The sequence below is a fragment of the Athene noctua genome, chromosome 30, assembly GCF_965140245.1.
Source record: "Athene noctua chromosome 30, bAthNoc1.hap1.1, whole genome shotgun sequence".
Classification (NCBI taxonomy): domain Eukaryota; kingdom Metazoa; phylum Chordata; class Aves; order Strigiformes; family Strigidae; genus Athene; species Athene noctua.
Genome location: NC_134066.1, coordinates 828,620 through 856,450, shown reverse-complemented (window position 1 = coordinate 856,450; position 27,831 = coordinate 828,620). Strand labels below are relative to the sequence as shown.

Here is a 27,831-nt window from a genome sequence, read left to right as displayed (position 1 = left end):
TGTTTCCACATCTTCTCTCCATACCCCATGGGCTGTCTCTTGCTGTGTGCTTAGGTTGCGATGTTTGGATTGAAAGTTTTCCGGAGCAGGGAGTGCCCTTAGGTTCTGTGTTTGCACAGTGCAGTCCTAGTTTGTGATTGCTGCTCCCAAGTGCTTTGGCGATGAGTCATAAATTAGTGTCCTAACAATAAGCAGTGTTTTGGTGGTCGCCTGATTGGGGTATTGCAAGAGCACAACAGGGCACTCATGGGGCTGTGGTAACAACACTGTCAAGCTGTTACTCTTGTTAACACCCAAATGCAACACCAACACAGCAACGCTTCCACCAGCGCCTGCAGTCATAAAACTGCCCTGCTGAAGATTCCCCCCACGCTGCAATCACACCTTCCCTTTTCAGGATCTGAGCAGCCTCATTAATAAAAACTTCCAGCTCATCAATAATTCCTGCAAATATTGAGAGATTGCTCCAGAAGGAACTTGTTCTCTTACGGTCCCAAATGCAGCCGCCATATGTCAACAAGTTGATGCGCAAAAGAGCCGTGTTAGGATGAGGTGACTATCTACCATGAAGTTTTATTGACTGGTTTAGTCCTACTTCCTGTGCTAGGCTATAAATCTCAATATAATGACGCAGCTCTTCAGCCTTGTATCTCAACGACAGACGAGCGGCTTCTCCAGATAGGCGACGGCTGGCTGACCTGAAGGATTCATTTGTTCCAAAGGTTGGTACCTCGGTACAGTTCATTGCCTTGCAACAGGAATCCTCCTGCTGTAACTCAGGGCCTCATGTCTCATTTGAAGTTGTTTAATTGGTGTCTTTAGTTTTCTGCCGCTGCCGAAGCACTTCAGCAGCTCTCCTGAACCTGGTGTCATTCCCCTGTTAGTGTTAAGCCACAACCCTCTTCATCTTACACTGGATAAACTGAATGGGCTGAAATCCTCACATCTTTCATAGACAAGCGACTTTTCTGAGGACTTGAAATCACTTCTGTGGCCTCTCTCTGCTCCAGTGCCCTTGACACACACATCGGTGGTGTTTGTGCTGCAATATCATGTGGGTTTACACCTGGAAACCGCATTTTGCTCTTAGAGCTCGGCAGCTGTAACAGCCCCAGGTCTCAATCAGCCCTAGAGGCTGGTATGATGGGTCTCACCTGAACTACACTGTCTTCCAGCTCCACCTCTCCTTTTTACAACAAAGCGGAACAGCCTAAGGGGGCACCCCTGGTTCCAGTAGGAATAGCTGGACACAGCCTACCCGGGGTGACAGAGCCCAGCTGGGGACCAGAGCCAGCTCCGTGTTAAGGTTTCCAGCAAGCTCCTGTCTGTCCAAGAGCTGCCTCTCACCTTCTCTCCTCCCCCTGCTCACCCCTCTGAGGCTGGCAAGCTCTCAGCTCGGCTCCTTGCTGCCTGGCTGCTCCTGGGAAGCTTCCTGCTGCTGCCGTGTAATCCACCGCTGAGAAACACCTCGAGCTCAGAATTGGCCACGCTTGTTCTGTTAGCTGAAACCCCCCAAAGAGCGTCGGTCTAAACCTCAAGGTGTTTAGATGACAGCACAAAACCCCTCCAGGAACAACCTGAACCCTCCAAAGTAGTTGCTGCTGCTGGAGTCTCTCCCCGTCCTCCAGCTGCTCAGCACAGCGATGCCCCACGGACGGAGCCCCGTGTGCCCCCCGGCCTCTTTGCAGAAGGAGCGTTTACACCCCACACCACGGCTGCAGCAGCGGGAACCTCCACACGTTGCCAGGAGCTCCTGGACAAACAAGCAAACCCAGCCCATGCAGATGGGCTGTGGGGATCCTTCCTGGGGACACAGCGTGTGGCAGGGCACCAGCTCATCAGAAGAGCTTTCCGTGCCTGACACACGGTGCAGGCATTTAAGCTATGGACTTTCCCCCCCTTCAGCCTATTTTACATGCACCTAAAGCTGTTTTTTTCCCCTCTCCCCCAAATTACAAGATCTTATGAGTACAAGAAATCTTGAAGGAATAAGTATAAATATAGTTATAATTATGTATAATCATAATTAAATGGGTAATTTTTTACATGAAAGTTGAGAGTCACTCCCACAGCTAAAGCCTTAAGGAAAAACAAACAAACAAACAAAAACCCACTACATTTCTGAAAGCTGAGGTGAAACTGCCAGGCCTGGTAACGCTGAGCTCAGTTTTTCTGGAAACAGCACATCTCAGAAAAGAATGGAAGATCCATGTTCTGTCCCCACGAAATCACAGGTGACTTTTGAGTCCTGCCCATTGAATCTGTCAGGCTGTTCCTGATAGCTGATCTGATCTAACCTCTGCGGATACTCACATGGTACAGAGCAGGCAAGCCGGGTCAGATCAGAGTCCATCTATCTCGAGCCAGTAATACACACTGGCCAGCCCTAAAATATAGGGCAATTACAAAGTGATCCTTCCTCTGGCCGTTTCTCCAGCCTCCAGCCATCAGCTGTTTAACCCTTCCCAAGTTGGAGGTTGCATCTTGACCAGCACGTTTAACCGCTGCTGCTGGTCCTCTCTCCCCATTATTGTTCCGCTCCTCGGTTAAATTCGTGCTGCTCGCTACAGCCCGCGGCAATGAGATTGCACGTGGCACGAGAAGATCCTCCCGTGTTCCTGTTTTAATTATCTCAATTGCAAACTAATGTGCCCCGTTCAGAGCAGATGGAAACCGTGAGGTCATTTCACCCCAGTCAAGGGAACACCACCAGTTTGTAGGAGCTGAAATAAAACTAGTGCAACAGCACTCAGCATTATTTCAGGAGTTTGAGGGCCTGATTCATGCCTAGGTTAAAGGATAATGCTGCAGAGTGAATAGAGCAAGGAAGGAGAGGAACAATCTAGCACAGTCATCAACGAGAAATGCTCTTATCAAAACTGTGCTTCATCCGACACAGCTGGGGCAGAGTCAATGACACGATGCCGCTTCACAGCAGCTGATCCTCCCTCTGCAATGCCAGGAAGGATTAAGGTCTTAACTTCCCCCAAAGTACTAAGCATCCAACATGTCAGCCATTCTAATTCACCCGTATTTGTACAGCCCTTGGCACAACGTAATTGTGGACAATGACTGGGTTTCTTAATAGCTACCACAACGCAAATAACCATCTTCACCCTGGTGACTACAGGGGAACAAAGCTGCTCCACAACCTCTGGTCCCAATTACAAATTCCAAGATCTTTTGCAAAATCAAAGCTGTCCAAACAAATCTGTTGCCCAATAAATGCTCCTAAGGAAGGAAAACAACAAAGAAAAACACAGAACTGTACACAGTGTTTTAGAGATAACCTGTCCTGAAGGCAGGAAGTACGTGAGAGAGGCAGGAGTAAAACCCGTATCACCTCCCTCCACTCCCTACACACGGGGTGACATGTTGCCAAACTGTGGCTGTGAATATTCATTTGAATCTTCAGGCCCTTGGATTGCAAAAGCTTCATCAAGATTCCACATAAACTGTCCTCCTGCTACAGAGGGTGGTTTGTACCAGCCAGGGTTTCCCGAGATGGTTTCTCCTGGACAAGCCCCAGGGATGTCCACAGAAGGGACGTTTTCCATGTGCAACCGCAGGAATTTAACACATTCAACTTTGTAAAAATGGGAGCTCGCAGAATCTGCCCCAAACAGCTCAACCTGTGAACATACAAACAATTTTGTGAAAGGCAGAGAAGCAGAAAAGCAAAGGCAGGGGGGCTACAACAAAAAGGTGCAGGACCTCCTCACAGATGAGTCAGTGTCGGAAGAAGAGAAGGGCAAAAAAAATTTCAAATGAGTAATTTTTTATTACGGCTATAATCACCAAGCTGAGATGGTTATCTCTGCTCACAGAGGGGGGCCAGTTCAGGCCCTCAGGGAAACAAGGGTTTTTTTCTACAATTGCAAACACGGGAAATACAGAAACAAGGAGAATCGTGCTCCCAAGATCTCGGCTTCAGTCCTTCCCACCTGTCTGCTGTCGCACCAGCCAGGTATTTTATCTCAGCATTTATATCTCAGCCAGCAAGATGCGCTGCTGCAGCACCCAGCTTTTACCAAGTATGACAGAGTTGGAAGCTTCCAAATGAAAGCCAAAAGGAAGGCGCAACCCCACTTTTCCTCTCATCTTCTCCCAGCTTGGGACCTGGTATCAGGTTTTACAGTACGAGCAAAGGGCAAGATTGCAGCCTTGGACCTGATGGGGAGCCAAGCCCTGGGTGCTGATGGCAGCAGAGGGTGTGGTAGGTCTGTGTCTGGCACCATCATTATCAATACATTAAATTATGACAATAATAACTATGATTATAATTATCTTGTGTCTGCCCACATTGTCTATGACATGGCTGACTCTTTCCAGGTCTGTGGGAGGGGAGGGATGATCAGGTCCAGCACCGGATGGAGCTGGGGCTACCCACGGCCATGTCTGCTGCTCAGAGAAAGTTCCTCCAGCCCCAGCACCCAACTGCCTCTTCCCTCCACCCACCAGCACCCCAAAGCCACCTCCACCATTGGCTCTGCTGGTGGCAGGCTTCCACATTACGTGAGGATAGTGTGGGAGGAGAAAGGCTTGGCTGGACAAAGAAGAAGAGGAAAAATGGTGCCAAGAGCAAGAACAGGTCTCTGTGATGCTGAGGGTGCTTCCTTCCCACGTACCGTGGGCTGCAGCTCCTTAGTGCCGGGAAAGAGCTTTACCCAGCATGAAAAATGACATAAGGGCCCTTCGAGGCAGGACTGAGCTTCCAGTTTACCGGGCGTGCACCAGGATGAATCAGTCGCGCAGAATTTGACCCCAGGAGTTAAAAAATCAGGATGAATCAGATCTGGTACCAGATTTAAGCGGGATTACAGACCAGCTCCTGGGCTCAGAGCCAGCGTGGCCCTGACACACGCACACACATGGGGTTGCACGGGGCTGTTGCACAGGCACACGCAGCCCAGCCACGCCATGTCATAATGTCCTCGCAAAGCCGAGGCAGAGCGAAGCAAGTGGGTGATTCCTTCCTCTGCCTCAAGGTGCTGACTTGGGCCTGTGCCTGCACCGCCTGCACGCTACGAACCCGTTGAGCTACGCTACAGGGCACACCATTTGGTGCCAAAGTTTCCCTTGCAAGCCACGTCGGGACGACAAGCAGCTCCCGACCGCACACTGCGCTGCTAAGAGGTGGCTCCAGGAGTTAACCAGCCCCCTGAGGGGAACCCAGCCCCAAAACTACACACACAGCAACTGCCCCTTCGCAGTAATTCAAGCAAGGAGCAGGACCAGAGCAGGTCGTGCCCCTGCAGAGGGGTTGGGTTGCATCATTTGGGAAGTATGCAGCACGACAAACCGAGCCAGGAAAGCTGTGGTGAGGTGTAGGCATGGCCAAACGCCCACTCCGCATTTATTCCAGAAAGGTGTTGGTGGCACAAGGTAAAAAGTGGGAGACTGAGATTCCAATTCACATAAGTGGCCAGGAAAAAATAAACTCAGACCTTTTGCCTGACAATTTGGGCATGTGGCCTCTGAAAAGTGTGAGCAGAAGGCAGCTATCAAGGGAGGGGGCATAGAGGCACTGGTTCTCCAGCACAAGGAGCTCCCACGTTGATCTTTGTGGGATCCCACAGCAAATTGTCCCTCCGTTTGTCCTAACACAGCTGCTGCATCAAGCAGTGACACCGTCCCTTTCTCCCATTCCCACCCTCACCATGTCCCTGCTCCTGGTTGCGGCTCCCACCTGATGACAAATGCAGCAGGAGCCCAAATCTCTGCCCTCATGGAGAAAAGAGACATCTCACCTCACATGCCATCCCTCAAAGTTCTGGGCTCACCCCAGTAATTTTGTTCTGACCGGCCACCGATCCCCACCTTGGGGCAAAATGATCTGTTTCTGCAATTCCCAATGCAAATGTCCACCTTCTAACTATCACTTTGATGTCTTAAGTCTTTCCCACCCCCCCCAAAAAAAAAAGATCCCAGTGTATTTTAGCCTCAGAATCTGCATGTTGCAAAACAGGTAGATGGCCTCATAAATATCCATGCAACCTCATTAAGAGCGAAAAGTTCGCAGTACCCACTGAAACACAATACATCATTATTTATGCTGCAAAGCATGTGAGAATGACACACAATGCAGAAACAAAATGCCTAATTAAAAGTGACACAAGAGCACAGAGCCAGACTGTAATCAGAGTGGTGGATACTGGGTGCTGTCTAAAAGGAATGAAGTCATTTGCTCAAGTGTGGATTGAGAAACACTCAGCAGTAAATCCTCATACTGTGTGTCTCTTTTTATAAGCAGGGATATGGAGAAAGAAGAAGCCATTTGCCAAAGTAACAGGACAGATTATTAAAAAGGGAACTGGCAACCTTCAGGCTCCCAGCACAGCTCAAGAGTGGGCTCTGAGAGTGGCTGCCACGAGGATTGGGGGGGTGATGGACAGCTGAGAACACACGGTGGGTCGTTCAGAGACTCTGGGCCAGCCTTCAACTGGGAAAATAAAGCAGCGGTTTCTGAGACAGAGCCCAGTCCCTTTATTTGGGAGATGATACCATGCGGCTGCCTGGGGGACATCTAGCGCCCAGCAGCTGCTTCCCCAGCCCCAGGCACGGACGGTATCACCCAACCTCTTTGTACAGTGGGAAGGGAAGAGCCTGCAGCACCCCAGCACAAACGAGTGATGTCACCACCACTTAATTAGTCCTACTTTTTTTTTTTTTTTTTCCCCCAATACCTGAAATTTCCTGGAAACTACGTGAGCATAAGCGCAGCAGATGGATTGGAAACCTTCCTGAGTGTGAAGCAGATGTGGGCACGTCCTGTCCTGCCTTCCAAACCCTTCTATAAATTCTTTGCAAGTGACGTTTATTTTGGGGAAGCAATTTAGACAGCAGTTATAGCTACTCACTGCTTCACCCAGAAATCAAAAAGGAGCATGGAGGGAAGAGGGTTGGCAGGAGGAAGGGGATGTGGATGGCTCTGGGCAGGCACATGAAGGAATGAAAGGATGAAGCGAGAATGGAAAAGGGACACTAAAAGGGTGGATGAGCACAGAAAGAAGGAACAAGTGAGAGAGAAGGAACGAGCAGGGATGGAGTGCGTGCAGGGAAAGCCGCAGAGCTATCCCCAGCCATCCCCCAAACCAGGGCCCACAAAGAGCCACTGTCCGAGGAGAAATTCTCCTGTCCCCTGCCACCATGCCCTGATCCCAGCATGGACAAGGCAGCTACAGCACTTCCCTCAGTGCCCATCCACTGTCCCCCAGGGCTGGGGAGGGTCAGACGGGGAGAGCAATGGCAAACCACATGTGTGCCGAAATTAGCATGGAGCCCTGTGGTCAGTGGCGTGGCCCTGGCTGTCCTACCACAGCACTGGTCCGGGCAGGCCTCCAGCCCAGCCCAGCCCCATCCCTCCTCCACTGGGCACTGCAGAGATGGGCTGAGAACAGCTGAACCAAGGCGTCTCTGCAGTCAAAGCCCCTCACCACAGACCCAGCTCTGGGCAGTGGCGCTGGCCTGTGACCCCACGTCATCCACCTCTCTCCAGCCTATGCCCCAGAGCAGGTAAATGCCTCTCCCGTCGCAGGATGAGGGCCAGCAGCCAAATTTATCAAAAGCAAACCAAACATTTAACAGAATAGGCCCTCCTCTTGCTGGTTTTTTTTTAAGCCTGAAGTGAGCTCAGTGGACTGAACCTGGTTCTCTGGAACCAGGAACCTGCAGCTGCTCTGCCTTGTCCTACCTGTGGCCACAGTATCAGCCATTCCCCTGCGATGTGTCACGGGGCTTAACACACTCAGTTCCCACTCCAGACGCTCCTCGCGTGCCTGATGAGGCTTAAATAATTCCTGCTGACCCACTCATTACCTCCACAGCTCTGCATCCTTCAGCCCTGTCTCTGTCTTGCTTAACCTTCATCATTTGGATTCCTTGGGGCAAATGCTGATTCGTTGTTTATGCTTCATACATTACCCATACTTAATAAACAACAATTACTTATGGAACCTTGATAAATAAATTATTCTCCTATGTGTATAAGTATTGAGCTAATAACCCTAAAAGGTGATTTTCCAGATGGCTGGGATAAGTCTCCATGTATCAAGAGATGGGTGACAAGACTCTCTAGGTTTGTCTGCTAGGGTTTAAGCACTCCCAAGCCACCCTGTGCCCATCTCCAAACCTCCACCTACCAAACAACCACACTGCAAACTCAAAGCAACACGTTGTTTTACTCCAGACAGATCCAGAAAAGATCCTGGGACCACTCAGCATCTTTGGATGGTGATGACTCCATCCAAACGGATGAGGAGACAAGCCAGCCCAGGCTGCAAGGACACAGGTAGCAACACTACAGGAGCAGGAGGACACAGCTGTTTAGCTGGAGGTGACCAGACCCTTCATCACATCTTCCAGAGCCTTCTCCACCTTGCTACCACCTTCCTCTTGTCCCCATCCTTTTTCAGCTTGTTTTAGCTGTGTAGCCAAAGAGGCTGGTGCCAAATCTTAAAGCCCAGTTTTTGAGACCAGCCCATTCCAAAATGAACCAAATACCTCGCCAAGGAGGAGCATCGAGAACATCGGCAGGAAGGGAAGAAAAACCCTGACTCAGCACTGCCTCTCCCATAGGGCTGGGAGGACAGCAAGGGAGAGAAACACGCAGCAAGGCTTTGGCTGCTGCTGTAAAGCAGCTCTCCCTTCTCCATCCTTGAAGAGACAGCGGGAGGTGACGGGCTTCTGCGTCTCTAAGCGCACCTACGACGCCAAAGAGCAGTCTCATTTCAGCATCAGGCCGTTGGATTGAAATTAGGCCAGCTAGACTGAAATTCTTGGATCCCCCAGCTCGCCCCTCTGCCTAGCAGGTGGGACGCAGGAGCTTCAGCCTTGGCACCTAGAGAGGAGAGGTTAGAAAGCAGGTTAATCCTCTCTCTGCAAGCTCTTCCCACACATCCTCACATCACCTGCCAGCAGAGATGACCACTTGCAAACACTTTCCTTAGAGGGTTATTTCAAATTATACCCATCCTTCTGGAAGGAGGCAGGACTTTGAAAAGCCTTGTTCATCTCAGTGTAGAGCGGCCCCAGTGCTCCCACTGAAAAACGGCTTTTCACCCTGCCTTTTCCTAAAGGCAGCTGTAATCCTGAACAATCATCCTTCTGCATCTTTCTGCGGCAGAATGATTTGGCCTCTGCCTCCAGCATCTAATAGAGAGGATGCGGGATACAGCACGTGCTGCTGTGCAGGAACTGGGACTCAAAAGGCACCAAGCAACATGTCACAATTAAATCTGATCACCTCAAGAGGTTTTTGTGCCGTTGTGCATTGGGAGATGCTATTTCAGCCAAACTGGATATCCTCACAGGCTGGCTCCAGTGTTAGAAATCTCATTTCAAGGAAAAAAAAAAAAAAAAGAGAGGGTGAGAGGAAAAAATTGATATTTAGAGGAGAAAGGAGTAGGGATTGATGCACAGGTAGATGTGGCTGCCAATGACCAGCAGTGCTTCCTGGGACCCTGCAAAGCATAACCATGCAATACCCCCACCGGGCTCAGTGCAGAACTCCGCTCTCCGCCGCTATTAAATTGAACTAGCCTAATTCCACCTCTATCTCCTTCCCTCAGAGGGATCATTTCTAGGGAAGCCATCACAACTGCCCTCAGTACCAGATGAAGCAAAAAACCTGCCAGGTGACCCCACGACCTGATGCTAATCATGAACACTGATGTGCCTGCAACCGCAAAGCCACAAAGAGCAGCCCACGATGAGATAGCTAATCTCACCTCATCTTGCAAGAACCATGAGCTTTGTCATCTCCCAGCCATAAGTTTTGTTTTAATCCTTAAAATAAACCGTCAGGATTAAACTCAGAAGTCCTGACCAGGATTCGCTGAGTGAGGGACTTGGTATTCAAATGGATCATCAGGGGAAACATCTTCCCTGAAAAGGGTGTTTTGGTGAGATGGACGCGCCCTGTGAAAGCACATGGGTCTTGAAAAAAATACTGAAACTATGCTTGAAGAAAAGGTTAACCCTACTGGAATGGGTCATCTTCCTTCTGAAGTCCTTCTAAAGGCAAAAACTACTACCTCATCAGACATGTTTCTTGTTGAAGCAGGTCTGTGACAGATCCAAGCTTTCTTTCACTGCACTTGGTAGGGAAATTCCCAGCTTGTATTTCAACACGGGGCAGAACCGGAGCATAAAACAGCAGCTTTCCCACAAAATGGAAATGCCACATTTTGGCCAGAGAAGACCATCCCCTTTCCTGAGAACACCACAGCGCCAACAGACATAAAGAGGCAGAAACAAGTGTTCTGTCCTGATTTTTCACATGCGAAACTGAGTTAAAGCAGGAAAATGCTTTCAAGAGAGCCATGTCCAACACTGATTTAGACCTAGGTCCAAACAGGTATTTAAGGGCATTCCACCTTAACAGCCTAGAATTCATTAAAAGACAGTGGGTTTTGGTGTCTCCAGCACAAGTTTTTAAAGGGCTTTCAAGGAATGTGGAGCGTGGTAGTCAAAGATGGAGTCAGGCACTTTTGAGATCCCACTCTGTGTCCAGAGGTTTTGAAGGCCTCTGCTGTTGCCAGACCAAATGACTGAATAACCTCAGGACTCTTGGTTCCCACACCCAGGGGTCTCAAAACCAGACTCAGCACCCTAAAACCACTCAGAGCACCAGAAGTTTCCATGATGTGCCTGTGTGCCCAAGGGAAGGCCACGAGCACCTCTAAGCACAATGAGCTTGAGATGTGTTTACAAACTCCTACCTTTAGCCAATTCAGACTTTTTCTTTATGATTTTAACACACAGATCCCCCTCCAAAAAAAACAAAAATCACAATTCCTTCCTGCAGATTTTGGCTGGAAACCAGTCAGGGGCTGAACCCAGGCTCCACGTGCTAGGTGCTAGTGCAGCAGCTGTGCTCAGAGCCGTCCTCCCTGAGCCTGCTGCAGCCCAGCACCTTTGACTGTTTTCTTCACCATTTAAGGATGAGGAAAGCAGCTGCTTGGGGCCCAGCGAATTACCTGTGAGTGATTTGTTTTTGCTGCGAGTGCCTATGCCCTCACCACACAAACAAGCTCCTGAAGAAAGGAGGGTACAGACAGAGGAGGGAAAAAAAAAAAAAAAGCCAACAGGTTGATCTGGATTACATCAACGGTTACACCCTCCTCCGTTTAATGAACATAGGAGAACAGGTGCTTGTAATTCATTAGCCAACCCACGAGCTGAGGAGACAGGAATTAAGCCGACCAAGCTCCTCAGTGTGCCACTACTCTCTTTCCCTTTGAGGCAGCAGCAGCAGCAAGAAAACTTCATTTTTTTTTTTTTTCCTCCCTCTTTCCCTCCCCTTCCCTCGAGCTGCAGAGCCACAAGCTGAGCATGACTAACCCTTGCAAAGCCTTCACCAGTGGCTCCCTCTCCTCTTGGGAGGTGTCAGGGAAGATGAGCAGAGGAAAAGCAGCCAGCACGTCCCCGGATCGCCTGGGCCGCTGCAGTCCCGACGGGGCGGCCAGCAATGGCTACAGCTCTCTCAGCCTTCACGGGGATGGTGGATACCGGTGCTCCTCCTACCCCTCCTTCTCCATCAGCAGGAGACTTCTGGCCCCTGTGAACCTTGATATCGATTCAGACTTCCAAGCCATACGACAGCAGGAGAAAGAGGACATCAAGCTGCTCAACAACCAGTTCGTGACCCTAATTGAGAAGGTAAGGTGAGCTACTGAGGACCATGGTGCAGGATGGGGACAAGGATGGTGGTGGGGAAGCAAATGCTAACCTGACCCTTAGGAGACTTATCAAGAACTGCAGCTAACCCTTGCCAGGCTCTGAATATTAGGCTAATTACCCAATTAGTTATTCCTTCAGCGCTATCTATTGTAACAAGGGCTAGCATCATCTCTAGGTGAAGCCGGGCCGCATCCGTGGCCAGCAGTGTCAGGCGTTTCCTCTGCTGTGCCGGATGCCCCGGGGGTCCCTGGGGAGGACAGGCAGCTCTGCCCCCGGGGACCCTGCCCTGCCCGAGCAGCACAGGCAGGGCCACGGAGGCGCCGTGCTGCAGAAAGAGGCCTTGGGTCGCAGAGTGGACGCACAGCCACGGGTGGTGATACTGAATAAGGTGGCAGCTCAAGTTCTTCTCCAACTGCTAAAGAAAGCTGGAAATTCACCTCCATAGCAATGCGGTGGGCAAGGGAGACCCCCCCTCCCACCTCCCTCCTCTGTGGTTTTTACTGTGAGGGGTTGCGTGCTTAGCCAAGAAAGTGTCGCTTTCATCTCTTAAGATCCATGAGAAGGCAGAAGGTTTTTCTCAAAGGAAAACAACTCATCTAGCCGAGGCAGGTTTCTGCAAAGCCCTGGTGCTCTGTAAACAGATGGTAATCTCCTAGGAGGATTGCTTCACTGCAGTCTACAATACAGACACTCAATGCCAAGCTACTATGGCTTGGGTTGGTTGGGGTTTTTTTCTGTTTTAACTCTACCTCTAAGAGGACCTGAGTTCACACTGGGAAGGAGAAGGGTGGGGGAACCATCTCCCATAGCATCTCTCCAACCTGAATAGCTGTGAACCAACCACACCCGCGTGTGCGAGCAGGCGTGCAGCGGTACCAGGGGGCTGACCCTGGATGGAGGGGACACAGCAGCCTCCACGTCGGTGCTTTTCCAAGCATAGATGTTGGCAATGTGAATTTGGAGAAGCCCTGGTGTGGAAATCACCCAGGTGGGTTGTGTTGCACGTGGTGCAGGACTGGTCCAGATTGAAAGGTCGGGTTTTGTGTGGATGTCAGCCCTGCTCAGAAACCAGAACTCAGCAGGAGGGATGGGGGTAGAGGTGATGGGACAAGACCACACAGTGACAACATGTGCGTGAGCCAGATCACATGCAGATGCCTGTTCTGTGCAAACAGGGATGGAAGAAGCGAAAGAGCCTCCAGGTTTCCTGATAAACCCAATCTGGTGGCCTGATGGACACAAGACACAAACACCCCACTGTCGTTGGGTGGCTTTGACCTCGGTGCTAGCAGCTCCTGCGTTTGGCTTTGAAGGCTGTAGCTTCAAGTGGTACATCAAGTGGCAAACTTCAGCCATCTGCCTCAGGCCCTCATTCCAGAGGAAAGTAATGACACTTCCCTGTCAAAGAGAACTCGTCTTTTTAATCAGTTATTCAGATGGTCTGAACCCTAAGTGGCTAATTCCTCAGCTAATTGACCACACTAACTTTAGGAGTTTGCTGCTGATGGTTTTCCAGCAGGCTGTTCCAGATCTGCTAGTGTTTGTTTTCCACCCAGGTATGTCCAGGTGGAATAGAGGGAAAGGCCAAGTCATGAAGTCCCTGTTCGAAGCTCTACCTTTAGCCTGAGCAGCACCTTTGGTCACTTCTATGTTCAGGCTTGATCTTCTGGGAAATGAGATCAGATCTGGGTGATTCTTCTGCTGCAAAGCTCATGTTAAAAGACTTTGCGAGGAAGAATTTCTGCTAAGAGGGATGCTCTATAAGAAGCCAAGATGTAAGCAGTTCAGCCCCCTGGATAGGTATGTTCTGGGAACAGGAAAGAAACTGAAGAGTTTGGGAGAGGTAGAAAAAGAGCAGCTAAGGATTAGGAGCAAGGTCAGGAACTGAGACTTGATTTGGGGGTCAAAGATGGACCTAGAACAACAGCCAACACATTCAACCATTTACCATCCCAGCAGCAAATGGGGAAGCTGCCTTAAAATGGGAGGCTGTTCCTTAACAGCCAATCCCACAGGCTGACCCCAGCCCCACGGACAGTGCTCTATAACAATCCCCAAGATACCCCAGACAGAGAGAACAAATGTCCCGATTGGCTCCTGGTAGCCCCAGAGGCCACTTGTGCCACCTGCGATGCCCCTTTCTGGCGCTCAGCTTCGCACATGCACCCAGTCTGCCAGTGGCTTTGTGCCAGGAGAAAGAGCCAGTCAGCAGGCTGGGCTACTGATGGGATGTCAGTATGGGCCATGAGTTTAGATATCGGGAAGAAAGGATCAGGTCTCTAACAGCGAGACCTGGAAGATCTCAACACTCACATCCCTTCTGCCGAGAACTGTGAGCATCGGAGTGCCTCTGCTCCTGCTTCTCGCTCTCTGCTCGGCCAAGAAGCAGTCTGGGAAGATGCTGGCCCCCCCCGTGTGTCTCCGTGCAGGGGTCAGCAGCTGGGAGCTCTGTCTCTTCAAGGCCCTGGTGCTGCTTCGGGCCGCAGAAAGTTCATCAAAGCTGAAGGCCAAGCAGAAGGTCAAGGCCGGATAGCATCTGCCCCCCACTGCCCACACTACCCAGGGCACAGTATCAGCACTGAATCATCCCCACTATAGAGTGGAGGATGTTGTTGGAGGCAACTCACAAATCACCAGCCAAAAGGTGACGGAGGGCGTTTGGTTTTGTTCACAGAGCAAAAGGAGAGAGGCGTAGCAATGAGATAATTGACTGAAGTTAACCAAGACCTTCAAAACCAAAAACGGTTAAACACTGAGCATTGCTGTTAAGGTTGTGAATATTAGGAAAGAAGAGTGCCAGATTCATCAGCTGGTGGGTGGATGAAATGCAGTGTCTCCTCTCTCAAGCAGACAGGCGCATGCACACACAGAGCTCACGTGGAGTCTGTAATTATTTTGCTTATTCTCTAGAGTTCCCATAGGCCTTGACTATGTTGCTTTGCAATACAAACCAGGACTCTGATTCACTACCCAGACTTCACCATGGTGTAATCCTACAGATTTTGAGAGGAGTTATCTTTCTTTGTGACATTCTGAGGTAGTAAATCTGACTTTCATTCACCCTGGACATCTGTGCATGACCTGTGGTGGATTTTCAGCCTTTGCTTCAATCAAAAGGGGACTAACATTGAACAGTCCTTATTTTTCAGTGACTTAATAAAAGATGCTCATTCATTTTCATATGAACATGTTATATCAAGAATTTAATTAGTAGGTAATGTGTAAAACCTCTAAAAGTCCCTATAACCCTCCATCCTCAGGCCTAATTTTCAAGGGTTTTCTCATTCTTACCTGGAAATCTCTGCTGATTCCAGCAGCTTCTCACTACTCTGAAGGTCTCCAGGTCAACATCTCCTGCCCTGCCAGGAGCAGTCAGCCTCGATTTTTATTAGTGGTGTCACTAATATCTCTGAAACCTCTTCTGTAGGTCCAGTGCTTGGAACAACAGAACAAGGTCCTGATGACAAGGTGGAACTTCCTGAAGGATCAAGACAATTCCCACTCCGAGTCAGACATCAAGGCCATCTATGATCAGTACATGAGCAAAATGAATCAAGAGATGAAAGCGCTCAACTACGAGCAGGAAAATCTCGAGTCGGAGCTGACAAAGGTCCTGAGCACTATGGATAACTTTCGAAGCAAGTAGGTGTCTGGCCTAGCTGGATATTACAAGGGGGGGGGGGTGTTTGGAAGGTATGGGTTCAGTGTGTGCACGAAGAGTAGCGTGGGATTGATTTAACACAGCCGGTTATTCTCAGGAACAAACTCCTGGTCTGGTGTGCACAGAACAGTGTATCTGAGAAGTTAGCAGCCCAGCCTCTTCCCGATTAATTAGAGATGAAAGGAAACCCATAAAAAGTGAAATTTCAAAGAGTGCAGGCAATCTGAGAAATGCCTCAGGCCAGAGAACAGCCCCGGGGAACAGTATTATCAGGAATGACAAACACTAAAACAGAGAAATATTTATTGTCCCTGCTATTATCACAAACCAGAACTTTATCCCCAAACCATTTATAGATTTAGGCTGCTTAGTATTAACAAACATCCCTTCCTTTCCCCCTTCACCCTACAACATTTCATGCAAAATTCTGCTTTAGTCCAAAAAGTCAGACTTCTACTCAGAAAACCCATTGACAAAAAATATTGAGGCAGCTGAAAGTTTAAGTGAGGACCAGCTGCCATGTGCTTATGGCTGCTTTTGCCAAGAGCTTTGAGATCTTCAGATAAGAGCCTCTGAGATGTGCCATGGCTCATTCAAGAAGACAATGCTTTTCTTATTATTGGTGTCATTTGCATACCGCAGATGAATCCACAATTAGATACTTTCCTTTACAGTTACACCCATCTGCCTACACGAGATCTCTGGAGTCTTCCATGCTGATTTGTAGCAAAGAGCCATGTATGGGCACTGCCAAACAGAAGAGCGATGCTAAGGGACTGCCCTTCTTGTATACGTCACTGTAGTAACAGCCCAAACCTCTTCCTCATGTACAAAGTGATGCAGAAATAATAACAGTGCCCTCTCCAGAGAGTTTAGCCCAAGGATCTTAAAGCTCTTTGCAGACTTCGATTAAACCAGCGACTCGATGTGTCTCTAAATTAGGGGGAGGACTGATACCTCCACTTCACAGACATCTTAACAGAGACACAGCAGTTAAATGTCTCACCCAAGCTCACAGGGCAAGCTGGTGGCAGAGCCACAACAGGCCCCAGGAGTTTGGTTCTTGACCTTATGCTGAAATCATTATGCTCAGCATCCTTCAAGCAGAACACAGTGAAACCCAGGTGCCTAGAAACACTGAAATTCCTTGTGGTGGGTGTCTGTCTGCTCTGTACATGGACGTTGGTTTCGCTACAAGACTTGAGCTCACTGCCGCTTGCTTTGCTGACATGTGGCAATCCTGTGCTTGGATCAAAGCCACGATGTGGATTGTGCCATTTACTCCCTGCCCTAAAAAGGTTAAAACCTGTCAGCCCTCTCTGGAGCACTCGCTCTTCCTAGCACTTCCCCGAGGAAGTAACTGCCCTGTGGCCCCACAGTTATAAAAGATACTTCTTGGTTTATTCCCTGACAGCCAGGAAAACCCAGATAGGAAAATGGTTGGGCAGGTGGATAAATGTCAGATCAGCCACCCCTATCTGCTCGCACAGTTTGCACTCATATTTGTACTCAGCAATTGCCTCGCTAATTGCCTACGTCTGGCGCTTCATTTATTTTTCAGCCTGATTTCTTAAGGACAAAGGTGCTTACACAAACAGGCTGGCTGCTTGTTTTCCCCCTATGTTTTGATTTTCTTGGACAGTTACTACCTAGCTAGACAACAAGATAAGACATGATGGGGATGTTATATCCCTCAAAATAAAGAAAAGAGACTGGCTAGAGGAACAGGACCCACCCCATACCCAACACACACAGAAGATAAGGACGCAGCCTGTGCACAGGCACAGTATTAGACAGCAGAGAATCTGCAGTGGACACCAGCTTATGACTAGCCCAGCTATCGGTCTTGAGAAGAGTTCCCGTTTTGTGGGACTACACAGCCACGGGAAAACAGCGTTCAGAAATTACTCTGCTCCTCAAAGCGTTTTCCCTTCATTTGCGGAGCCTTCCCCTTCCGCTTTCTCCCGCCTGGGAGCTGCAAGGCACAAGCTCTGCCGGGGGTGACCTAAGCAGCAAACAGGCAAAACCCCCCCTTGTCATTGGGTGTTGTGACAGTGACAATCCACCGCGCTGCTCCCAGTGGTTGGTGATTCACGGGGAGAGAAGCGCTGCTTCTGCTGAGCCTTCTGCAGGCAGCAATCCAAGCCCGTCCTAACCCACGCTGGCTCTGTTGAGTCCTGCACGCCGCCTTCAACACGGCTGCCTCAGCCCAGCAAACGGTCTGCCTAAGCCATGCAAATTTTGAAGGCTTCCAACTCCTCTAGAGGTTTCTTTTTTCCCAAGGGAAATTTTTTGGGGGAGGAAAAGCTAATAACTTCCCTGGCAAAGTGACCTGGGTACCTTCTCATCCAAGCTGGGGTGCTCCAGAGGGAACACGCCATCGCCCAGGGACCCCCCAAGCGAGCTGCTGCCCAGCAGGTCACTTCAGATGTGAAATCTGCCTTCAGTGCCCCTCTATAAGGCCCTAATTCATCTGTCTTCTCTATGCAGGGCCTGCTTTCCAAAAACCATACAGGAGATTTAAGTAGCTGGGACACCTGTACCTCCTTCTCAAATCAGGTTCTCACTGACCAGCAATTCCAAATGGAGAGGGGACAGGGATGCAGGTTGGAGGCTGCTGCAGGATCTCAGACCCTGCTGCTTCAGGAAGTCAAGCTAAAAATCAAATACCAAACCATACCACGTAGGGATGCTCAGCTGCACAAGGGTTTGCTTCAGGTCCCCACGTGTGTGGGGCAGGAAATTTTTGCCCGTGCTGACCTACCCTAGTGCAGCACTGAGGAGATACTGCAGGAAAATACGGGGCACAGAGCCCTTAGAGCATCCATCTCTGAGATCCCGGGATTCTGTCAGTCGAATCTTGCCCCTGAAGACTAGACAGCCAACACCTCTCTCCCTTCAACCTCTGCAGTTGGATTTCAGCTACTTCCTGCCCCATTTCCTTGCTCCACAAGAAGACTGACTTAATTCATGCCACCAGGCTCAGATCAATCCCACCACTTCATCCTCACCCTAAAGTAGTCTTGAAGGCACATCCAGAGAGGAACACAGCCTGCCTGAGATTTGGTTCACCTCTGCTTTTGCTTCACTGCTTATGGAAGGAGCCCAAGGCGACCAGACGCCTGTCTCAAGTGTGTCTTAAGTGCCTGAATCGAGCTGGGATGGATTTACACCTTAATGTATGACTGCTTGAGGATTATCTCTGAGGAGATAAATGCTGTAATGTGTTTGTGGAATGCTCCATCCCCATGTGAATCATCTCCCGGCCGCCAGGTCCCTCCGGAGCCGTGCGGTGAGCACGTTTGGCTGGCTGGGCCTGCTCTCTTTCAGTCAGGATTGTTGTTTGTTCAATATGTAAGATTATGTCAGCATCTGGCAATGTGTGAAGCTGCTTCGGCAGGCTGGGACAGACGGATTGGGCTGAGTTGCAATGAGGATGAAGGAAGAGTGGCAGGCTGTAATTAAGCTCAGTACATAGTTGCTGGCAGCATGGCTAACATTCCAGCTAAAGAGCAGAGAAACCAGACAGGTAAATCTCGTTAGCCACATCACCCGGCCTTACAAAAGCAGGCAAGGAGAGGGTGAGTTTAACATCATGGGGGTACTCAAGAGGAACCTTAGAAGTGCCTGACTGTAGAGCCTGGGACTGTCAGATACCCCCACACCCCCCATCCTCACTAGCCCCTCTGTCGAGGAAGCGACAGCTCCAGGGAGCTGTTTCTGATATTTTAGATCAGCTCCTGTGCTGTGTTCCCAATACCTCTCCTCTTCCTGCTCCAGCTCCTCTTCCTCCTAAAGGTTTGTATGACAGCAGGGAAGGCTCTTCAGGGTAACTGGAATGATGATGCACCAGGCACCAAACAACAGAACATGGCTGTCATTCCTCATTTTTATCATCATTGCTCTGTTAGGAGATGCCATTTTACCTCATTCCCAAAGTCTCAGCCTTCCCCATATCAATTTGGTGCCGTCTCTAAGTCCCACGGGAAGGTTTCATCCACAGCCTGGAAACACTATGTGCACATTAGGCTAAAAGGAGCCAGAGGTATCATGGAAGAGCAGGGAAGCCACGACTTCCCTGAGAGCACAACCCGCTCTGGTCTCAGGAGAGCCCAAAGTGTGTCCAGCAGCACAGTGGGAGATACCAAACACCCACCACATAACGCTCCTGTACGGCAAACGAACCAACCACTGCTGGTCACACGCCAGCCCCCAAAGAGACCCTGTGGCTTCCAGTCGGACACCTGCTTTTAGAACATCAGGGCTAGCCACGTGCTGGTCCCCGGAGCCAAGAAGGGTTGGTGTGTGCCCTGAGCTACTCTCTCGTGTCTGCTGCTGGCCATCAAGAAAAGCATTTGTCCCCAGACTAAGTCTTTGCTATCCTGGTCCTGCCTTATCAAACCTGTTTTTAGACACCTTCAGGGTTGGTTCTTCTGCTGGATATTCAGCCATTAGGCCTCCACCCTATCCCGTCCGGTTTTTGTTACCTTCTGCTCTGTGGGCACCGTTTTCCATGCATTGCTTTGCCAGGTCCTGTGTTACTACACAAACTGCACTTAGGATAAGTTATGACACTGGTCCAGTATTCTCAGAATTTTCACAAGCCAACATCTCCCTTTTGAAGACTCCAGACTCTGGAAATTAAATGCTGAAAGAAACAGAAGGGTGAAAATTTAGGAGTCTTTGGGCATGAGACTGGGTTTCACAGAGAATAACGCACCACACCCCACTTCTCCATGCCTACTCTCTCTTTCTGTGGCAAATGTAAGGTAACCTGAGGTTGCTTAGCCCTCAAATTAAATTAGAATTAAAGCTACCTCCTCTCTACTCTGGTGCTTTTCAGACTTGAAGTGCTTATGGTGTTGCTACAGAGCAGCTGGCATGCAGCAGCTTGTTATCCTCTCTCTTGTCCAAGATGCCCACACCTAGGAGACATCTCTCCTTGCTGCCTAGTGTACATCAAGGAGGTGGGACGTTGTAGTAAAATCAGAAAGCTTTGATATCAGCACTTCTTGGGGCCAGCAACACAACCTTAAGCATCTCAGAGGCTTTCACCATGGGCAATTTCTTACTGTTTTTTTCACTCTCCTTAGATACGAGGATGAAATTCGCCTCTGTAGCGGCATGGAATACACCTTCATGGAGCTCAAAAAGGTCAGTGGCAAGAGAAGCTTTTTATCTGTATGGGCTCGACACCAGATCAGCGTAGGCACAGAAGAACCTGGCAAGGCAAGATGGTCCAGGCTCAGCTAAGACAGTCCGAGCTAGTCCTCGTATCACAGATGTTTTGGGGGGCGATAAGGTCTTGAAGAGGGCAGCAGAGCGGTGAATGCAGTCACCATTTTCAGAAGGAAAAGCACTGGTGAGTCTGGGCTGCTTGTGGTTACAGACAAGCCCTGTGGCTCGTGGCAGAAGTGCCTGGGGGTCAGAGCCAACCACACTGCAACTGCACTGGCCAGACCTGGCCCCCAGGAGTCTGCACCCCAGGACCCTGCGAGGCAACTCCTCTCCTCCCTGGCGTGGCTCTCAGAATGACACAGTAGGTTGGGAAAGGCTAGAAATTGATAAATGTGTTTGCTTTTGTTTCCTGTCACATGGCCACACCCTGTTTAAACATCCCGCCCCAGAAGGAGCTGCATTTGAGTATCAGCTGAAATGGGAGGCTTTGTGCACAGCCTTTATATTAAAAAAAAAAAAAAAAAAAAATCCAAGGTGCAGGAATGCAGGGTATTATTAGACAGAGGAAACGTTCTCCACAAGTGATCATTATGGCTAATTGCATGTTTTCCCTGAGACACTCATCAGCCAGTAAGGGCAGTTCTGGTGACTTTTGTGGACGGCATCAGAGTTTTCAATAACGCGTGCTTTTTGTGGTGAACAAAAGATGAGTGGGTATGGACCAGCCCTGTCTGTTTCCTTCTCCACCCTACCTCATTTGAGACTTCCACCAAAGCGCTCACTCAAAAAAAAAAAAAAAAAAAAATCAACAAACACTGCACAGGAAAAGGTCCACAAAGGAGCCTCCCTACTTGTAGAGCATTTTCACAAGTGTCTGCCAATAAATAGCAAACAGGGCGCTTGCTGGGGGAGAAGTGGCAGTGGGAAAGACTTCTTGCTACAAACTCAAAGACAAATTATTGATTAACACCCTTTCCATCTCCCGTAGGATTTAGATGTGAGCTCCTTACACAGAACTGAGCTGGAGGTAAAACTCAAGGGGCTCCAAGAACTGATGGATTTGAAAAAAACTATCTACGAGCAGGTAAAAATGCAACTGGGAGTGTGGCCTGGGAACACACAAGCTGCTATGGAAAAAAAAAAATGGCATTTTTGTGGATAGTTCCACTACAGAGGGGGCATTGTTCCAGATTTACACCAAAAGGAGAGCTTAGTCAGGAGAGTTGCATGGTGTTGCAGACAACTATTAGATGTCTTAAGGCAGGGTCTCATGTGCTAATCCCCTTCCCTTAACTAAACCAGCTCCATGTAAAATCTGATGGGATGTTCCTTCTGCCTGGCAGCTACTGCAGGGAGGCTGCTCCAGCAGGTCTCCTCCCCCAGAGTCAGGAACCCCCCCAACTCCTGAGCTGGATGTTTTGGGGCTCAGCTCCCAACCCCCACTGACAGCGTCTGCCTTGAGACCAAGCGCTCCAGGTCACACGTAAACTGAGTATTATTCTGCTCAGAGTCAGAGGAAGGGCTCACAACAAAACAGGACAAGCTGTGGCGAACCTGGGTGAGGTGCTGGATGCTCTTTAACACAATCCACCACGTTCCGTTTCCAGTGAAATCGGGGGGGGGGGGGGGGGAGGACCCGAAGGCTGCAGCGTGCCCGTATCTACTCAAACAGGGTGAAGCCTTTACAGCCACTTACTCAGAGCCTCTAAAATGTTACCAAGCAGGCTGGGCAGTGTTTTGGGAATACTAATGATTTGTCTGAATTCTACAAATACAAACAATTAAAATGCTTGAAGAGGAATGTTAACATCCCTTGTGGGGAAACTGAGGCACAGAGTGGCGGAAGGACCTATATTAGAACACATGCTCTGCCTGCAACTAACCACGAAGCCTTACTTTCTCAAAATTTATAAGATTACTCCTGGTACAAGGGTAGCTGGAAATCACATCCTGCTGTGAGGATCTTGAGCTGATTTCTACCCGGTTCCACACAGCTGTCCTGGCAGAAGGCTGTATTTTTTTTTTTTTAACCCATGCTTCATGCAAAGCAATTACCCTCCACCTCTCTCTCTGCCCTTTCCTCCCAGCAGCTTGTCTGCAGGTTAGTCACCTTCTCGCCCGTACCTGCTGATTTGACTGACATCACTGTACAGGCACACATACCCAGTGGAAGGGCAAATGAGGAAAACTTTTCTTGACAGCTTTGCTCACAGCATGTTGGTGTGAATCAGAAGAAATCTCAGCCTCTATCTCTTTAATAAGGTTCTTTTTTTCCCCCCCCCTGGCAGAGGATGCTCAAGTGTTTGCAATAAACATGCATTTTCTCATGTAACTCAAAGATTACCAAAGAGGCTAAAGGATTAAACACCAGTGGGGAAAAAAAAAAAAATACACTGATAATCCTGCTCTTCGGAAGAGTACTGGGGTATTTTTCTGTTATTCAGGAATCACCATGCCAGGGTGCCCTTTGTTTCCCCAGTCAGGGGAAGGCCAGGCAAACAAGGTATTCAAATGCTTCTCTAAAAAGATTAGAGCCCTCAGCACAAAAGGGAAGAACAAAAACATCAAGATGAAAGGTAAGAGATGGGGAAAGATGTATGTTGCTCTCCTTTTAACACTGGTGTAAATCAGAAACAACTGCAGAGGTACTGATAAGAGTGACATCCCTGCAGAAACAGTCTGAGGCTGTGGGGGCAGCTGCCAAGTGAATGTCTACACCATCTGCTCAACATCAAGTCACGTCTTGCCTGGATACAAACCACCCAGGAGCGCCGTTTACAGGCACGGATTAAGGGTCCTTTTTAGGCTCACTGAGGGGAGTCTGCATTCATCATTGTTTGGCTCCTTTCTCTAAAGCTGTGACCGAGTCAGCTATCGAGAGCAAACATCCCTGGCAGTGATACTGGGGCCTGTGTGTGCACGCTCCTGCTTCCCCCAGCCTGCCTTGAGATGTCCCAGCGTATGAGAGCAGCTCTGGGGAGCGGAGGAGGTCTGCTAGTGATGGATGTGCTTGAGAGGAGACCTGCCAGAGAGGGACCTGGGGGTGTTGATTGCCAGCCGGCTGAACAGGAGCCAGCAGTGTGCCTAGGGGGCCAAGGAGGGCAATGGCATCCTGGCTTGTACCAGCCCTGGCGTGGCCAGCAGGGACAGGGAAGGAATCTGAGCCCTGGGCTCGGCACTGGGGAGGCCGCCCCTCGCTGAGGGGGTTCAGTTCTGGGCCCCTCACCCCAAAAAGGCCATTGAATGACTCGAGCGTGGCCAGAGAAGGGCAACGGAGCTGGGGCAGGGTCTGGAGCACAGGTCTGCTGGGGAGCGGCTGGGGGAACTGGGGGGGTTCAGTCTGGAGAAGAGGAGGCTGAGGGGAGACCTCCTGGCCCTCTGCAACTCCCTGCCAGGAGGGGGCAGAGAGGGGGGATGAGTCTCTGGAGCCAAGGCCCCAGCGCCAGGCCCCGAGGGAATGGCCTCAAGCTGCCCAGGGCAGGGTCAGGCTGGCTCTGAGGAAGGATTTCTGTGCAGAAGGGGCTGTTGGGCGTTGGAATGGGCTGCCCAGGGCAGGGGGGAGTCCCCGGGATCCCTGGGGGGGTTGAAGAGTCGGGCTGAGCCAGCGCTGAGGGATCTGGGGCAGTTGGGAAGGGTCAGAGGGAGGGTCATGCTTGGGCTGGAGGAGCTTCAAGATGATTCTGGGATACTGAGAAGGCTCTCCCTTCTCTAACCAGACACAAAGCAGACTATAATAACAGAAGTGGCAGACACAGCCTCTCTAGATACTGAAGCAGAGCTCAGCAAAGGCATCTTTCTAGCACTGCCAGCCTGCAGAATGATTCATGCTGCCCTATTTCTCACCCAGGAATAGATATCTGAATACTGATAGATATTGAAGTATGATCAGCAAGTTCAAATTAACCTGCTCTTGATGCAGTACAAATGCACTGTTTTGTCAGACTCTTAACAAATTGTATCCAAAGATCCCAAACCAATACTTTAGTACCTGAGTCTGGTTTTAAGGAGAAAATAATATCAGCTTCCAAACTTTGGAGACTGAAAACCCAGGAAATCCCACCATCTCCACACTGCAGATGGAAGATGCTTTGCCTGGCCAAGCACAGCAGCTCTGCCAGGGTTCAGCTCTCTCCTGCCTTATAGTTTTGTTGACTACTTGGTATCTCAGTCCTATTCTCTCTTTGCTATTCAGGAACTCGAGGAGCTGCTGACAGAAATTAAGGACATTTCTGTTGTACTGGGAATTGACAATGCATGCAAACTTGATCTGAGCAGAATTGTGGAAGAAGTGAGGGCCCAGTACGAAGCCCTGGCTCTTCGGAGCTGGGAGGAGGCTGAAGCACTTACCAGGAGAAAGGTATTTTGTCTCCTTATCTGATTGATCCAGGGGAGAGGCAGGGAAAGAAGAGGGAGAGAGATCAGCCTAGAAACTACAGGAATCAGCAAGATGTGGAGGGACAGACTACACCTGGGAATGAGGGGAGGGACAGGGTGCTAACCCAGATCAACTCCTCCTAGGGTGTGTAAATTAGCAGTTTCATTGCTCTAGGCTCTCCATGCTGCCAGTGGAGAAAGAAAACGACATCTCCCAGTGGCAGCTTGTCCCACCTAAGAGGAAAATGACTTTCCACTGGTGCCTCCTCTAAGCAGAGCAAGAATGTGGTTAGCCCCAAGAGACAGTGCGCTCTGTACCTGGCACAGCTACAGCCAGAAGAGGATATAAGAATGAGCCCAAATCCTTCCACACACCTACTAGTCTGTCTCTGTCGGGTGTTTCTCATCCTGGCAGATCCCTTTGCTAGAGCAGAGGAGGCACGCAGATAGCCCACTCTTTAATCTCTCCTGCAGCTGAACGAAGGAAGCACCCAGTCGGGCACCTATGGGGGTCACCTCCTTGACAGCCGACGGGAGATCGCAGACCTGAACATACAGATCCAGAAGCTGAGGTCCTGCATCGTGTCCCAAAAGAGCCAGGTGTGTCCTGGGGTGGGAGACAACGCTCTGACCTACAGGTCTGAAACTACAACACACCTAACACCTCCACCACCCTTCTCCCTTTGCAATACCAGTGCCTGCACTTAGAGGAGCATATCAAAGAAGCAGGGGAGCACGGCGAGGTGGCCCTCAAGGATGCCAAAGCCAAACTGGTCAAGCTAGAAGCAGCCCTACAGAAGAGCAAGGAGGATATGGCTCACTTGGTGAAAGAGTATCAGGAGCTGATGAACATCAAGCTGGCACTGGATGTGGAGATCCTCACCTACAGGAAGCTGATGGAAGGGGAAGAGAACAGGTAAGTTGGGCTTCCTTGTGCCTGAAGAGGGGAAGGCATGCACCCAAACACCTAGGGAGAAAGCAGACATCCCAAGCTTTGAGTCTGGTATTGAAGGTTTGATCAAAGAAAGCACAAAGCCCAGCAGACCCCATACAGTTCAGCCCTGTTTCTTGCTCTGAAGCTTTCCTTAGACTCGCCAGATTGGAGGGTTCCAGCACTCCTCTAGAAGATGCTTTGCCCAGATGCTGTTGAGTTAGCCTTCACCATCCAACCATGCACTTGGCTCTACCCGTGTAGCTCAGCTCACGTGGGCCAAACTCTACATCTCTGGCATTGCAGAGGTTAATATGTGTCCTCACACTCTGTTCTTGTGTACACAGCATGGAGCAACCAATACCCACAGTCATCAGCACCGTCCTCTCCAGACCAAAGCACCGTAAGTGGTTTTATTCTTACAGTTTGGTAAAGCAGAGCGTGAATGAAACGTTTCTAACCTCCCTGCTCCCATTTCCCCCCACTCCTGCAGTTTCTGCCAGCACCTTGAGAAACTCCAAGCTGTTTGCCAGAGGAACAGGCAGCACCAACGGTGAGACGAAGGCCAACGGAGGCAGCACAAAGATCCTGCCCTCCAGAAGCCGCAGCGAGGGCTCAGCGACACCTGAAGCAGAGGCCCTCAGCAGCAGCGTCCGGCCAAAACTCAGTTCCCTGCCCGCTGAAGAATGTTCCTAAGAGAACTGGAGCCCTGCAGCATAAACACAAGACCCATTGGCATCTGTAGCCAAATGAGGCCAAAGCACTTTCTCCTGAACTCAAGCCAATGTCCGAGGACAAAGGATGAGAATTCACTGCAGGCTGTCTCTCTTGTCTTTACAACATCCCAGTTAAAATCTCTGTTACCAGTTACAAGCAGAAACCAACCCAGGATTTTAGAGACTCTCTCACTCAGATACTCACACCAACATCATCCTCTCTAGGTCTGTTTCCCCAGAGGATTTGCATTCACCACCTTTGAGATCTACCTATAGGAAACTTGGCAGGAGGGGAAAGTATTACTACACAAGCTTTTAACACAACAGCCAGAAGCCATCAGCCCAGCCATTTTACCAGTATTACAAAATCATTCTCTCTGCTCTTTCCCTGCTCTGTGTCTGTGAGGTGTCACTGATGTGGCTTTCGGAGGAAGGCTGGTGGGGAGGTGCAAGTAAACACCCTGAGCCAGGTACATCTGCGACATCTGGATTTGTATATCTGATGACAAACATGCCAGGGGAGCCTGGGCCGCTCCAGAGTATTTAACTCATTTTAGCGCCTTTTGGGTGACCCCTCATTCCCTCCCATGCCACCAAAGCTAAAACTTCTCCAAACTTCTATTTTCAGAAGCCATCTCTAACAGAGCATCTCCATCTGTCTCACGTAAAGGCACTCCAGACTCCACGCACAGTGGTGCTCGGTCCTAGAAATGGGATATTGGTTCCCATGCAAGGAGCAGGACTTGTCTTTGTATTTATTGAACTCACACAGCAGCTTTTACCTTACCTGGCTGATACCAGCCAGTGCACCCCAGTCAGGTCACACCAAAGCTACCAGAGCCAACTCTGTAGATGCCGTGTCCCCCTGTGAGCAAGATGGGGGGGGATGTTCTGGCCTCCACACAGACATTTCTGTGGCCTTCTTGCGCAAACTAACGTAGACAGTGCCCTGCAGGATTTTCCTTTACGAGGCCAGGCTCTGGCCTCAGCCACTGCCACGCAGCCCCACTTGAGTTCCCAGATTTTGAGTTCCCAGGGAGTTGTTAATAGTCTCTTGGCATATTTCCACATTGCTGTAGGATAGACAACTGCTGTACTGTCTCTGTAACCAGAACACTGGCTCTCTGGGGTTATGGCTGTTATAATAAAGCACTGACTGTCACACAGAATGCACTGTACTGATGGTTTTCTCCAAATTTCTTACAACAGCCCACCTGAAACAGCAATTCCTTCCCCAGTTGCCAGCAGGTCGCAGCTGAGGGCTCTGGCTTAAACTCTGGCTGAAGCTG

At 49.8% G+C, this 27,831-nt stretch overlaps 1 protein-coding gene across 1 annotated transcript; it reads left to right on the top strand.

Annotated features, from left to right (window-relative positions):
• The first annotated feature begins 11,334 nt into the window (after positions 1–11,334).
• KRT80 (keratin 80) lies at positions 11,335–27,359 on the top strand. The gene is made up of 9 exons (XM_074929576.1): positions 11,335–11,661; positions 15,110–15,324; positions 20,437–20,497; positions 21,510–21,605; positions 24,714–24,878; positions 25,370–25,495; positions 25,591–25,811; positions 26,174–26,229; positions 26,320–27,359. The coding sequence occupies exons 1-9, from the start codon at positions 11,335–11,337 to the stop codon at positions 26,520–26,522; spliced, it is 1,470 nt and encodes a 489-aa protein (XP_074785677.1). The 3' UTR covers positions 26,523–27,359.
• Positions 27,360–27,831: the final 472 nt, after the last annotated feature.

Bases quoted from the DNA above. Each gene is read 5' to 3' on its own strand.
- KRT80 (XM_074929576.1), top strand. From the start codon at position 11,335: ATGACTAACCCTTGCAAAGCCTTCACCAGTGGCTCCCTCTCCTCTTGG. The intron at 21,606-24,713 runs GTAAAAATGCAA...TTTGCTATTCAG, and splicing joins AAAAAACTATCTACGAGCAG to GAACTCGAGGAGCTGCTGAC. The intron at 25,812-26,173 runs GTAAGTTGGGCT...TTGTGTACACAG, and splicing joins ATGGAAGGGGAAGAGAACAG to CATGGAGCAACCAATACCCA.